This window comes from Oncorhynchus clarkii, chromosome 29, assembly GCF_045791955.1.
Source record: "Oncorhynchus clarkii lewisi isolate Uvic-CL-2024 chromosome 29, UVic_Ocla_1.0, whole genome shotgun sequence".
NCBI classification, from domain to species: Eukaryota; Metazoa; Chordata; class Actinopteri; order Salmoniformes; family Salmonidae; genus Oncorhynchus; species Oncorhynchus clarkii.
In genome coordinates, this window is record NC_092175.1 from 19,420,603 (window position 1) to 19,434,964 (window position 14,362).

The window sequence follows — 14,362 nt, forward strand, 5'->3', positions numbered from 1 at the left end:
ACTAAGGGGTAAAAAGAAAAGCTAAAGAACTCTGTTCTTTTCATATTCACACTCCCCTTGACTTTAAACTCTTACCAGGTCACTTCATCTATTTTGTGCTCCGAGTCCTCTTTGCATTCATATTGCTATGTTAAGGGACCAACATCTTTTTCCAACATTCACTCAATACACTCTGGGTTTTTACTAAGTGCAGGACAAGTCATTCCACCAGAACATGTAACAGTCAGTATCTGATGTGGCCACCAGCTGCATTAAGTACTGCAGTGCATCTCCTCCATGGACTGCACCAGATTTGCCCGTTCTTGCTGTGAGATGTTGCAGCACTCTTCCACCAAGGCACCTGCAAGTTCCCGGATATTTCTGGGAGGAATGGCCCTAGCCCTCACCCTCCGATCCAACAGGTCCCAGACATGCTCAATGGGATTGAGATCCAGGTTCTTCGCTGGCCATGGCTTAACACTGACATTCCTATCTTACAGGAAATCACGGACAAAACGAGCAGTATGGCCGCTGACATTGTCATGCTGGAGGGTCATGTCAGGATGAGCCTGCAGGAAGGGTACCACATGAGAAGGATGTCTTCCCTGTAATGCACAGCGTTGAGATTGCCTGCAATGACAAGCTCAGTCCGATGATGCTGTGACACACCGCCCCAGATGATGATGGACCATCCACCTCCAAATCGATCCCGCTCCAGAGTACAGGCCTCGGTGTAATGCTCATTCCTTCGATGATAAACGCGAATCCGACCATCACCCCTGGTGAGACAAAACCGTGACTCGTCAGTGAAGAGCACTTTTTGCCAGTCCTGTCTGGTCCAGCGACAGTGGGTTTGTGCCCATAGGCGGCGTTGTTGCCGGTGATGTCTGGTGAGGACCTGACTTACAACAGGCCTACAAGCCCTCAGTCCAGCCTCTCTCAGACTATTGCGGACAGTCTGAGCACTGATGATTGTGCATTCCTGGTGTAACTCGGGCAGTTGTTGCCATCCTGTACCTGTCCCGCAGGTGTGATGTTCGGATGTACTGATCCTGTGCAGGTGTTGTTACACATGGTCTGCCACTGCGAGGACGATCTCCCTGTAGCACTGTCTTAGGTGTCTCACAGTGCGGACATTGCAATTTATTTCCCTGGCCACATCTGCAGTCCTCATGCCTCCTTGCAGCATGCCTAAGGCACGTTCACGCAGATGAGTAGTGACCCTGGGCATTTTTCTTTTGGTGTTTTTCAGAGTCAGTAGAAAGGCCTCTAGTGTTTCTTTCGTTTTCATAACTGTGACCTCAATTGCCTACCGTCTGTAATCTGTCAGTGTCTTAACGACCGTTCCACAGGTGCATGTTCATTAATTGTTTATGGTTCATTGAAGCATGGGAAACAGTGTATAAACTTGGATTTTTACAAATGATCTTTGAAAGACAGGGTCCTGAAAAAGGGACATTTCTTTTTTTGCTGAGTGTACATTATACTTAAAAAAACAAAACAGTAAAATGGCTCTTTGGCAAGCTTTTGCTACAGCCTATATCAATGAGCTTTAGCATTCTAGCTAATAACCGCTGCATCCAAAATAGTTATTTTGCAAAGATCATAACCAAATATAACCTTACCGACTGTTCAAGCAAGAATTTTTAAAAATCATTGTAAGCATATAAGAACCACAAAAAGTGACTTTATTTAGAAGTAATAAATCAAGGCTATGTTGAATGGGTGCAGATGGCGATGGCTTTCTTACTGCCGCCAAGAGTCACGCGCATCTGTGCGTGATGGCATTGTTGTTAGCTTGAAAACAACATTTTGGAAGCTAATAGATTGCATTTAGTTAAAAGATGAGACATAATTGTAATCAGAAGATACTATTAACATGTAAATATGATTGTTAACAGAATACATAGCAAAAGAATAACTGCAGATTCCATTGAAAGTTGTACACCCATAGGCTACTGGCCCTTTAAGAGCTAGAATTGATTTTGTACCTGATGTTGTGATTCTCACCAAATATGTTGTCTTCTCACACTATTCAAACCCCACAAGTGAATAAAACAGCTTATGTAGCTCTCTTTATAGATCACATATTGCAAATAAATAATCTGAACTAAAATCTACACACATATTTTGGAATTTCTGTGCTTCCTTGACAATCGCTAATCAATATCCCAAAACAGCATGACTTTTTCTGAGAGCCGGCACATCATCTTCCCTCGTGTGGTTCCAATGTGAGGGGTTATTTGTATTTATTATGGATCCCAATTACTCTTCCTGGGGTCCAGCAAAATTAAGGCAGTTTATACAATTTTAAAAACATTACAATACATTCACAGATTTCACAACACACTGTGTGCCTTCAGGCCCCTAATCCACCACGACCACATATCTACAGTACTAAATCCATGTGTACGTACAGTGCGTGTGTTATTGTGTGTGTGTGTGTATGTGTCTATGTTTGTGTTGCTTCACAGTCCCCGCTGTTCCATAAGGTGTATTTTTATCTGTTTTTTAAATCTAATTTTAGTGCTTGCGTCAGTTACTTGATGTGGAATATGGCTCTATGTAGTACTGTGTGCCTCCCGTAGTCTGTTCTGGACTTGGGGACTGTGAAGAGACCTCTGGTGGCATGTCTTGTGGGGTATGCATGGGTGTCCGAGCTGTGTGCCAGTAGTTTAGACATACAGCTCAGTGCATTCAACATGTCAATACCTCTCATAAATAATAGTAGTGATGAAGTCAATCTCTCCTCCACTTTGAGCCAGGAGAGATTTACATGCATATTATTAATATTAGCTCTCTGTGTACATCCAAGGGACAGCCGTGCTGCCCGGTTAAGTGAGTGTTTTGTTCCAAATACAATGCTTCTAGTTTTAGAAATATTTAGGGCTAACTTATTCCTTGCCACCCACTCTGAAACGAACTGCAGCTCTTTGTTGAGTGTTGCAGTCATTTCAGTCGCTGCAGTAGCTTACGTCATCCACATACATAGACACTCTGGCTTTACTCAAAGTCACTGAAGTCTAACAAGACAGCCCCCACAATCATTTTATCATCAATTTCTCTCAGCCAATCATCAGTCATTTGTGTAAGTGCTGTGCATGTTGAGTGTCCTTCCCTATAAACGTGATGAAATTCTGTTGTCAATTTGTTTACTGTGAAATAGCATTGTATCTGGTCAAACACAATTTTTTCCAGAGGTTTACTAAGGGTTGGTAACAGGCTGATTGGTCGGCTATTTGAGCCAGTAAAAGGGGCTTTCGTAAAGAGGGCACGACAAAGCCTATTCCCCCTCAGGAAACTAAAATATTTGGCATGGGTCCTGAGATCCTCAAAAGGTTCTACAGCTGCAACAGCTGCCTGCCACCCAGGACCTCTACACCAGGCGGTGTCAGAGGAAGGCCCTAAAAATTGTAAAAGACCCCAGCTACCCCAGTCATAGATTGTTCTCTCTACTACCGCATGACAAGCGGTACCGGAGCGCCAAGTCTAGGACCAAAAGGCTTCTCAACAGTTTTTACCCCTAAGCCATAAGACTCCTGAACAGGTAATCAAATGGCTACCCGGACTATTTGCATTGTGTCCCCCCCACCACCCACCAACCCCTCTTTTACGCAACTGCTACTCTCTGTTTATCATATATGCATAGCCACTTTAACCATACCTACATGTACATACTACCTCAATTAGCCCGACTAACCAGTGCCTGTATAAAGCCTCACCGCTGGCTGTTATTTTTCAGTCTTTTTACTGTTGTTTTTTATTTCTATTGTTCACCTAATACCTATGTTTTACTCACAAATTGCACTGTTGGTTAGGACCTGTAAGTAAGCATTTCACTGTAAGGTCTACACATGTTGTATTCGGCGCATGTGACAAATAAACTTTGATTGGATTTACTATTCTTGGGTAGCGGAATGACTTTAGTTTCCCTCCAGGCCTGAGGGCACACGCTCTGTAGTAGGCTTAAATGGAAGATGTGGCAAAGAGGAGTGGCAATATTGTCCACTAATATCCTCAGTAATTTTCCATCCAGGTTGTCAGACCCCAGTGGCTTGTCATTGTTGATAGACAACCATTTTTTCACCTCTTCCACACTGACTTTACAGAATTCAGAAGTACAATTATTTTCTTTCATAATTTGGTCCGATAGAAATGGATGTGTAGTGTCAGCGTTTGTTGTTGGCATGTCATCCCTAAGTTTGCTTATCTTGCCAATGAAAAAGTAATTAAAGTAGTTTACAATATCAGTGGGCTTTGTGATGAATGAGCCATCTGATTCAATGAATGAAGGAGCCAAGTTGGCTTTTCTTCCCAAAATGTCATTTAAGGTGCCCCAATACTTTTTACTATCTTGCTTTATATAATTTATTTGTTTCATAGTGTAGTTTCTTTTTATTTAGTTTAGTCACATGATTTCTTAAATTTGCAGTTCGTTTGCCAATCAGTTGGGCTGCCATACTTATTTACCATACCTCTTGCCTCATCCCTCTCAACCATACAATTTTTCAATTCCTCATCAATCCAAGGCAATTTAACAGTTTTTACAGTCATTTTCTGAATGGGTGCATGCTTATTAGTAACTGGAATAAGTATTTTCAGAAATGCGTCAAGTGCAGCGTCTGGTTGCTCCTCATCACACACCACAGACCAACAAATATTATTTACATCATCAACATATGAATCATTACAAAATGTCTTATATGACCTCTTATACACTATATTAGGCCCAGCCTTTGGAACGTTGGTTTCCCTAGACATGGCCACTATATTGTGATCACTACATCCGATGGATTTGGATACTGCTTTAAAGCAAATATCTGCAGCATTAGTAAAGATGTGATCAATACATGTTGATGATTTAATTCCTTGGGTTATGGCAGAGGAAACGGTGTTGCAGTATTCTAGTGTGTGATGTGAGAATAATGACAAGCGAACCGGAGTGGCTTTGTGTTCACATTGCCCTAAAAAAGGGAACCGGACTGAGGAATTCAAGGGAACCGAACTCAGACCACATCTTGAGATGGTCTCAGTTCGGCTCGCTTCTGGGGCTCTTTAGAGGGGTATGCGTTCCTTTGGAGTGTGCACACTGAAAAAAAAATTAAGCAAACTGCACTTAGTTCACAAAAATTGTCTGAAAGGGACCAAGTGTGAAAACACTTTGAGGTGATTCAATGGTCATGTGGGATTTTACTGCTGGTGTGGCAGTAATAAGGTCACTGCAACAGCCCTAATCAGGTACAACAGTACTATGTCATACATTTTTTTGGAACATAATTCTCACACACACACACGCACGCACACACGCACATTAAAAAAAATCTTAGTCTGTCAATTTAATGGATGTGATAATTAAAGATTCATACTAGATCTACATGAACACATGCAGAAACGTAATCATAAAAGCTTAACCATAAATGCTTCAGTAAATCACACACGGATAATGAATGACCCAGAATAATGTGAAGGCGATCTACTTGTAGCATGTGTTAATGTTAGATCTATATTGTCTTTCTTCACTTTACACAAGAAAGAGAGCCCGTCACAAGTAAATAACATTCAGAAACACTCCATTGTTATATTCAATACAATTGCTTATATCAGGGATTGGCAACTTGGATGAGGCCAACAAAAAAACAGAACTAATGAGGGTCCACAGTTTCCTTGTGACTCTGCGTACCCACATCCATACACCCCCCCACCCGAACCTATTTTTTTCTTTATTGGTCCACAGGCCTACAAAAGGGGACCGCGGGCCACCAGTTGCCCATCCCTGGCATATATAATAGCTTGCTAAAGGGTATTTATGAGTGAGCTCACTATATAAAAATAAGCTTGTTATTTGAAAGTAAAGATGCATTTAGTATTTGAAAAGAGAAGGAGCTTCCTCAGCTTATCACTTTATAACAGTTATCTTATATAATTCATTTATAATATGATAATGTATTGAATCATATCTTTACTTTATATGTCTATGCTGTGGTGTACTTATGCACACCATACAGTAGTGTATATACAGTGGATTCGGAAGGTATTCAGACCCCTTCCCCTTTTCCACATTTGGTTACGTTACAGCCTTGTTCTAAAATTGATTAAATCCTCATTAATCTACACACAATACCCCATAATGACAAACAGGTTTTTAGATATTTAAAAAAAAACATAGTTATAAAAAATGAAAAACAGAAACAACTGATTTACATAAATATTCAGACCCTTTGCTATGAGATTTGAAATTGAGCTCAGCTGCATCTTGCTTCCATTGATCATCCTTGAGATGTTCCTACATCTTGATTGGACATGATTTGGTAAGGTCCCACTGCCTGCTTGGAGTTAGCTAAAATGCACCTAAAGGACTCTGACCAAGATTCTCTGGTCTGATGAAACCAAGATTGAACTCTTTGGCCTGAATGCCAAGCATTACGTCTGGAGGAAACCTGGCACTACAGCATCATGCTGCATCTGCTCTTTCAGTGGCAGGGACTGGGAGACTAGTCAGGATTGAGGAAAAGATGAACGGGGAAAAGTACAGAGAGATCCTTAATGAAAACCTGCTCCAGAGTGCTCAGGACCTCAGACTGGGGCAAAGGTTCATCTTCCAACAGGACAACAACCTTAAGCACACAGCCAAGACAAAGCAGGACTGGCTTCGGGACAAGTCTCTGAATTTCCTTGAGTGGCCCAGCCAGAGCCCAGACTTGAACATCTTTGGAGAAACCTGAAATTAGCTGTTCAGCAACACTCCCCATCCAACCTGATAGAGCTTGAGAGGATCTGCACAGAAGAATAGGAGAAACTCACCAAATACAGGTGTGCCAAGCTTGTAAGCGTCATAACCAAGAAGACTCAAGGCTGTAATCGCTGCAAAAAGGTGCTTCAAACTAAGTACTGAGTAAAGGGTCTGAATACTAATGTAAATGTAATATTTAAGTTTTATTTTTAATACATTTGCAAACATTTCTAAAAACCAGTTTTTTCTTTGTCATTATTCAGGTATTGTGTGTAGATTGATGAAGAAGAAAAAACAATTTAATCAGTTTTAGAACAAGGCTGTAACGTAACAAAATGAGGAAAAAGTCAAGTGGTCTGAATACTTTACGAATGCACTGTGTGTGAGATGTATATATTATTTAGAGGCAGTGGTTATCTAGCCGGCTAACAGCATTAGATGTTAAAAGTATATTTTGCCGGTAAGGTTACTCATTTTCTAGTGAAAAATACTTTAGCAAACATTTTTATAAAACATTAGCAAATAACACTACGGATCTTTTACAATCAGTGAGAAATAGGCTGAGCAAGAGGGCCAAAAGAACCCCACAGTGAAGGTGTCACAATACCCATAAAACATAGCGGTCAAACAGGGAAATGGTTCCAATCATTTTCACACTATTCTTTTTTCCCCATAGGGGATTTTAGACACCCTTAAACTCAGGGATGATTCGTGGAGGCACACCCTGTCGGGACATTTTGACAACCACATTAATCTCTGTTGGACAAGGTGATTTATCAATATATTCTGCTCTATTTACTTGCAGAAAATATATTACTAATTGGCATCAACGTAGACATAATGCAAAACGACAAATCCCTGTAAGCTCCTGCACGTCATCTCTAGCCGACACCTTTGCTAACAGGTATTGTGTCAATTTAAAACTTGCACAAGACAGTTCACAGAATTGTCCATTTAAAGAAATGTAGCCAATTTATTCATTATTACATTCCGCTAACATTAGTTAATCCAGACATTATTACCTTTGCCTCGATTCGGCTGTCTCGCCCAGATCATCATGGTATTTGTAGTCCTTTATGATAGCCACATTAGCAGCTAATTAGCATTGAATTTGGGGGTAAATACAGGTGAGTATATTTATAAAAGTCACCTTGTCCTAGAGAGATTTACACAGTTATCAAAACGTCATGCCAGGGTAAGCCTACATGAAACAAACCCCTTATTTTAAGTGTTTCTAAAATCCCCTATGGGAAAAATGAATGGTGAAAAAATGATTGGAACCATTTCCCTGTTTGACTGCTAGGTTTTATGGGTATTATGACTCATACTGTGGTCCTCTATTCAAGCATTGGTTCAGTCCACCACAATTTGCATGTTTATGTAAAGGATGTTGAGACTTATTAATTCAAGGCAATGGTGTCCAATCTACTGATCTCTCTTTTCGTTACCAGTGAAGGGCGCTCCATTGTCCCATATGCGAGATCTATTTCTGACATCCACTATAAGACTCTGTAACTATCACTTTAAATATTACAGTGTGAACTATGGTGAACAATACGTCACTCGTAGATGGCCCATATGGGGTGGGCTAGACCCTCCATTGCAATCTGATTAACAATATGTTGGAAATCCCCTGTAAATGCCTTATCATGCAACTGGTGGTGCATCCTGCACACTTGATGGTTCCACAAATGTGACTCCCAGTGCCTTCAATGAATACAATTCACAATATCTATATAATCCTGCAGATCTGACGAATGGACCGAACGCTTGAGATAGCGCTCTCCCTGAGAGAATTTCTGACCCACCTGAGTTTATTCAAATGCTTTTAGCTGGCTAAATAGACACTGCCTAGATTATGCTTATAATTATATTATATTATTTAATATATTTATAATTTAATGTATTTTATGGTCATAAGTCATCATTGTGTGTGTTCTTCTGCTGTGCATTTTTGGGCCTTTAACTACCCCTTCCTGTTTCTACAGACCTTTGACCACCACTTCTACAAGCCTTTGACTTCCACAGTCACTACAGGCCTGTGAGGTCTACAATGGCCTTGATGAAAATGGTGTCATCCCTAAGGTAGGAGCTCTTGCCTGCCAGTTTAGCCAATGGGCAGAAGAGTGGGCAGCCACTGGCTATGTTCATCTCACTGATTGGCCGCTGGAAAGAGGTGGAGCTTACATCAGGCCGGAAGGCATCAATGATATGCTCCCTGTTATTCTGATCCAGCAGCATCAGTGTCACCTGCAGGGAAGAGAACGAGGAAAGAGGACGGCGATTTAATATTTAGTTTTTACTATAATGCATTTTGTTGTAGTTACTAATGTTAGACACAGGTAACAGACAAAATAAAGGAAACAAAAACAAAATGTCGTAATAGGGTGTTGGGCCACTACGAGCCAGAACAGCTTCAATGTACCTTGGCATAGATTCCAGTGCCTGGAATTCTATTGGAAAGCTCATGCTTTCAATATACTTCGTATCCCATATTTACTCAAGTCTTACCTTCTGACTGAAGGGCCATTTGAGCAGAGCGTCACACTTGCCCCTCATCACCACGAAGAAAAGAGAAAGGTGAGTCCCTCGACCCGTTCCGTCCCCATTCAGATACAGTCTCAGACACATCTTATAGCCATATTTACTTGAGTAGAATGCTACGGGATAAGAGGAACTATATTAGAATCACAGTATGTGCATCTGTAACTTATTGAGTCACTTGTGGTAAAAATGAGTGCATGCTTGTGGAATTACATTGCCATAAATGTGCATAGAGTATGGTATACTTATGATACACTAAAGAGCAAGGACATAAAAAGAAAGATATCAAATCAGATTTTCCTAAATGAAGATAGAAGGATTTTCAAGTTAAAGCCAGTCAACTTGTAACTGCAGGCCTTAAGGACCGGTGAATAACATAAGAATAAAATAATCAGGGCAGATCTAACCTGGTGAGAACATAGCGGGTGTTCGCCCGGCCACAGCATCCTGGCGGCGCCGTGAGAAGTCGGCGATCTTCCAGACAAAGACACCATCAAAGGTGCAAAACTGGAGTTCTCTCAGAGTCTGGTCTGTCTCAGCCAGTTGTAGGTCCCGCATGGTGAGAGTACGCTCTAGTTGACGTACCTTGTTGCCGAGGTTCTCAATCTTGTCTTGGTCTAGACGATGTTGCCGTGAGAAGGCCTCTAAAGTGAGAGAACTCCTCTCTACTTCCCTGTTCAGTACACACACTATATTCTCCAGTGCTCTCACCTGCAGGACCACAACACAGAGAATACAATGAAGACAAGTCCTTCATTATGTGTTACTGCATCTGCAACATCTCTGTATGGATTAGTATTCAGGCCATCTGTAAGAGTTCAATAACAAGTAGGATGCCAATCCAATTTATCATTTAACAGCTTGGTTGACATTGTCCTGTTAAACAAGGGAAGCTTTAAAACAATATATAAGACAACAATAGCTTCCGTAGTATTTCCTATTCATCAAATGCATCAGACCAAATTAAGCCAACCTTGTGGTCAAGACCAAAGGTCTGTCCAGAGGCAGCGGCTCCTCCCCCATCTGTGGCTGCAGTAGCTGTGGCTCCATCCTCGGGAGCGCGGTACAGGCCCAGCCCAGAGTCCTCCTGCCACTCCCCCAGCCCTGGGGCCTCTGGACGCTGAAGCCGCACCAGAGACATCGTCGCCAGGATCAGACGCAGGTGCTCCATGACACTAGTCTGCTCGTGGTCACTGTGCTTCCCATTATCAATCTGTGTTGACACAACACAAGGCGTTAAGCACATTGAGTTAACTAGTCTGTATCATACTGTTCAGTGTCAACAGATGCCCTTCAATATTGAGATTCAAGCTGGAGTTCAATTGTAGGGGAATGCACATAAAGCTCAGAACATTTACTCTCAAACACTAGATGTCTCTTTTGAGACGTCTCTCTGTTGAGGTTGTGTCTAATACCCAAGAAAATATGTGGAGACCTGCTCGTCAAACATCTCATTCCAGAATCATGGGCATTAAAATGGAGTTGGTCCCCCCTTTGCTGCTATAACAAACTCCACTCTTCTGGGAAGGCTTTCCAATAGATGTTGGAACATTGCTGCGGGGACTTGCTTCCATTCAGCCACAAGAGCATTAATGAGGTGTTAGAAGATTAGGACTGGCTTCGCAGTCGGCGTTCCAATTCATCCCAATAGTGTTCGACGGGATTGATGTCAGGGCTCTGTGCAGGCCAGTCAATTTCTTCCACACCGATCTCGACAAACCATTTCTGTATGGACATCGCTTTGTGAACGCCGGCATTGTCATGCTGAAACAGGAAAGGGCCTTCCCCAAACTGTTGTTGCCACAAAGTTGGAAGCACAGAATCATCTAGAATGCCATTGTATGATGTAGCATTAAGATTTCCCTTCACTGGAACAAAGGGGCCTAGCCCGAACCATGAAAAACATCCCCAGACCATTATTCCTCCTCCACCTATATTTACAGTTGCATTCGGGCAGGTAGCATTCTCTTGGCATCCGCCAAACGCAGATCCGTCCGTTGGACTGCCACAACGGTGAAGCGTGACTTCAACACTCCAGAGAACGCGTTTCCACTGCTACAGAGTTCAATGGGGACAAGCTTTACACCAACAATCAATTATTGTGCTGATGTTGCTTCCAGAGGCAGTTTGGAACGCAGTAGGGTTAGGGTTAGGGTGAGTGTTACAACCGAGGACAGACAATTTTTGCACCACAACAATGGCCAGGTAGATGTCAGATCATGCTGTACGTACTACTAGGTTGGATACTACTTGTGCTTCAACCAAGAAGTTGCCACAAGTGTCTAATTATAAAGGTCTAACTATAAACCAAACAATCAACAGAACATTATTCACTGTCTGCATGCCATGGAGTAGTCAAGGTGACTCAGAAAAACAAGAGGAAAGAGGGGATTTTTCTTGATCCAAACGACTACAAATTTAGCCAGATTTATTTGACTGTCAGATGAGGGCAAGTCATAGGAGAAAACTGAGAAAAACAAACCAGTTTCCTCTGACAAACAGGAAACCGTATTCAAGAGCTGTCTGGGACATTACAATCAAAGATATGCATTTTTCAAATATCTAAGAAGGCCATCATCATATACTGTAGATAAAACCTTATCTGAATAGATATAATTGATCTTCTATACACACCACAACCTTGCAGCCGACCTCACTGAACGGACATGCAGTCTTAGACTTGGCACAGGATCTGCTGTGATCTAGAAACTGCAGGGAGAGAACAGAAAGAGAAAGATCAGGGGGTTATGGAGATTAAATTGGGGCTTAACCCTGAAAATAACCAGCATTATTGTCACGACTTCCGCCGAAGTCGGTCCCTCTCCTTCTTTGGGTGGTGTTCGGCGGTCGACGTCACCAACCTTCTAGCCATCATTGATCCATTTTTAATTTTCCATTGGTTTTGTCTCGTCTTCCTACACACCTGGTTCCAATCCCATTCATTACACGTTGTGTATTTAACCCTCTGTTTCTCCTCATGTCCTTGTCAGAGATTGTTTGTTGTATGTAGGTGTGTATTTAACCCTCTGTTTCCCCTCATGTCCTTGTCAGAGATGGTTTGTTGTATGTAGGTGTGTATTTAACCCTCTGTTTCCCCTCATGTCCTTGTCAGAGATGGTTTGTTGTATGTAGGTGTGTATTTAACCCTCTGTTTCCCCTCATGTCCTTGTCAGAGATTGTTTGTTGTATGTAGGTGTGTATTTAACCCTCTGTTTCCCCTCATGTCCTTGTCAGAGATGGTTTGTTGTATGTAGGTGTGTATTTAACCCTCTGTTTCCCCTCATGTCCTTGTCAGAGATGGTTTGTTGTATGTAGGTGTGTATTTAACCCTCTGTTTCCCCTCATGTCCTTGTCAGAGATTGTTTGTTGTATGTAGGTGTGTATTTAACCCTCTGTTTCCCCTCATGTCCTTGTCAGAGATTGTTTGTTGTATGTAGGTGTGTATTTAACCCTCTGTTTCCCCTCATGTCCTTGTCAGAGATGGTTTGTTGTATGTAGGTGTGTATTTAACCCTCTGTTTCCCCTCATGTCCTTGTCAGAGATTGTTTGTTGTATGTAGGTGTGTATTTAACCCTCTGTTTCCCCTCATGTCCTTGTCAGAGATGGTTTGTTGTATGTAGGTGTGTATTTAACCCTCTGTTTCCCCTCATGTCCTTGTCAGAGATGGTTTGTTGTATGTAGGTGTGTATTTAACCCTCTGTTTCCCCTCATGTCCTTGTCAGAGATTGTTTGTTGTATGTAGGTGTGTATTTAACCCTCTGTTTCCCCTCATGTCCTTGTCAGAGATGGTTTGTTGTATGTAGGTGTGTATTTAACCCTCTGTTTCCCCTCATGTCCTTGTCAGAGATGGTTTGTTGTATGTAGGTGTGTATTTAACCCTCTGTTTCCCCTCATGTCCTTGTCAGAGATTGTTTGTTGTATGTAGGTGTGTATTTAACCCTCTGTTTCCCCTCATGTCCTTGTCAGAGATTGTTTGTTGTATGTAGGTGTGTATTTAACCCTCTGTTTCCCCTCATGTCCTTGTCAGAGATGGTTTGTTGTATGTAGGTGTGTATTTAACCCTCTGTTTCCCCTCATGTCCTTGTCAGAGATTGTTTGTTGTATGTAGGTGTGTATTTAACCCTCTGTTTCCCCTCATGTCCTTGTCAGAGATTGTTTGTTGTATGTAGGTGTGTATTTAACCCTCTGTTTCCCCTCATGTCCTTGTCAGAGATGGTTTGTTGTATGTAGGTGTGTATTTAACCCTCTGTTTCCCCTCATGTCCTTGTCAGAGATGGTTTGTTGTATGTAGGTGTGTATTTAACCCTCTGTTTCCCCTCATGTCCTTGTCAGAGATGGTTTGTTGTATGTAGGTGTGTATTTAACCCTCTGTTTCCCCTCATGTCCTTGTCAGAGATGGTTTGTTGTATGTAGGTGTGTATTTAACCCTCTGTTTCCCCTCATGTCCTTGTCAGAGATGGTTTGTTGTATGTAGGTGTGTATTTAACCCTCTGTTTCCCCTCATGTCCTTGTCAGAGATGGTTTGTTGTATGTAGGTGTGTATTTAACCCTCTGTTTCCCCTCATGTCCTTGTCAGAGATGGTTTGTTGTATGTAGGTGTGTATTTAACCCTCTGTTTCCCCTCATGTCCTTGTCAGAGATGGTTTGTTGTATGTAGGTGTGTATTTAACCCTCTGTTTCCCCTCATGTCCTTGTCAGAGATTGTTTGTTGTATGTAGGTGTGTATTTAACCCTCTGTTTCCCCTCATGTCCTTGTCAGAGATGGTTTGTTGTATGTAGGTGTGTATTTAACCCTCTGTTTCCCCTCATGTCCTTGTCAGAGGTTGTATGTAGGTGTGTATTTAACCCTCTGTTTCCCCTCATGTCCTTGTCAGAGATGGTTTGTTGTATGTAGGTGTGTATTTAACCCTCTGTTTCCCCTCATGTCCTTGTCAGAGATGGTTTGTTGTATGTAGGTGTGTATTTAACCCTCTGTTTCCCCTCATGTCCTTGTCAGAGATGGTTTGTTGTATGTAGGTGTGTATTTAACCCTCTGTTTCCCCTCATGTCCTTGTCAGAGATGGTTTGTTGTATGTAGGTGTGTATTTAACCCTCTGTTTCCCCTCATGT

The 14,362-nt window shown here is 41.9% G+C and overlaps 1 protein-coding gene across 2 annotated transcripts in view; it reads right to left on the bottom strand.

Moving 5' to 3' along the window:
- Nucleotides 1-1,001: 1,001 nt before the first annotated feature.
- LOC139388554 (TNF receptor-associated factor 2-like) overlaps nucleotides 1,002-14,362 on the bottom strand; it is a 30,525-nt gene continuing 17,164 nt past the window's right edge. For both annotated transcript variants that reach the window (XM_071135284.1, XM_071135285.1), the window contains exons 7-11: nucleotides 11,888-11,962; nucleotides 10,227-10,466; nucleotides 9,661-9,964; nucleotides 9,221-9,369; nucleotides 1,002-8,959 (exon numbers count right to left, since the gene is read on the bottom strand). In XM_071135284.1, coding sequence (XP_070991385.1) covers nucleotides 8,741-8,959; nucleotides 9,221-9,369; nucleotides 9,661-9,964; nucleotides 10,227-10,466; nucleotides 11,888-11,962 — 987 coding nt within the window. In that variant the 3' untranslated portion in view covers nucleotides 1,002-8,740. The remainder of the gene's footprint in view (nucleotides 8,960-9,220; nucleotides 9,370-9,660; nucleotides 9,965-10,226; nucleotides 10,467-11,887; nucleotides 11,963-14,362) is intronic.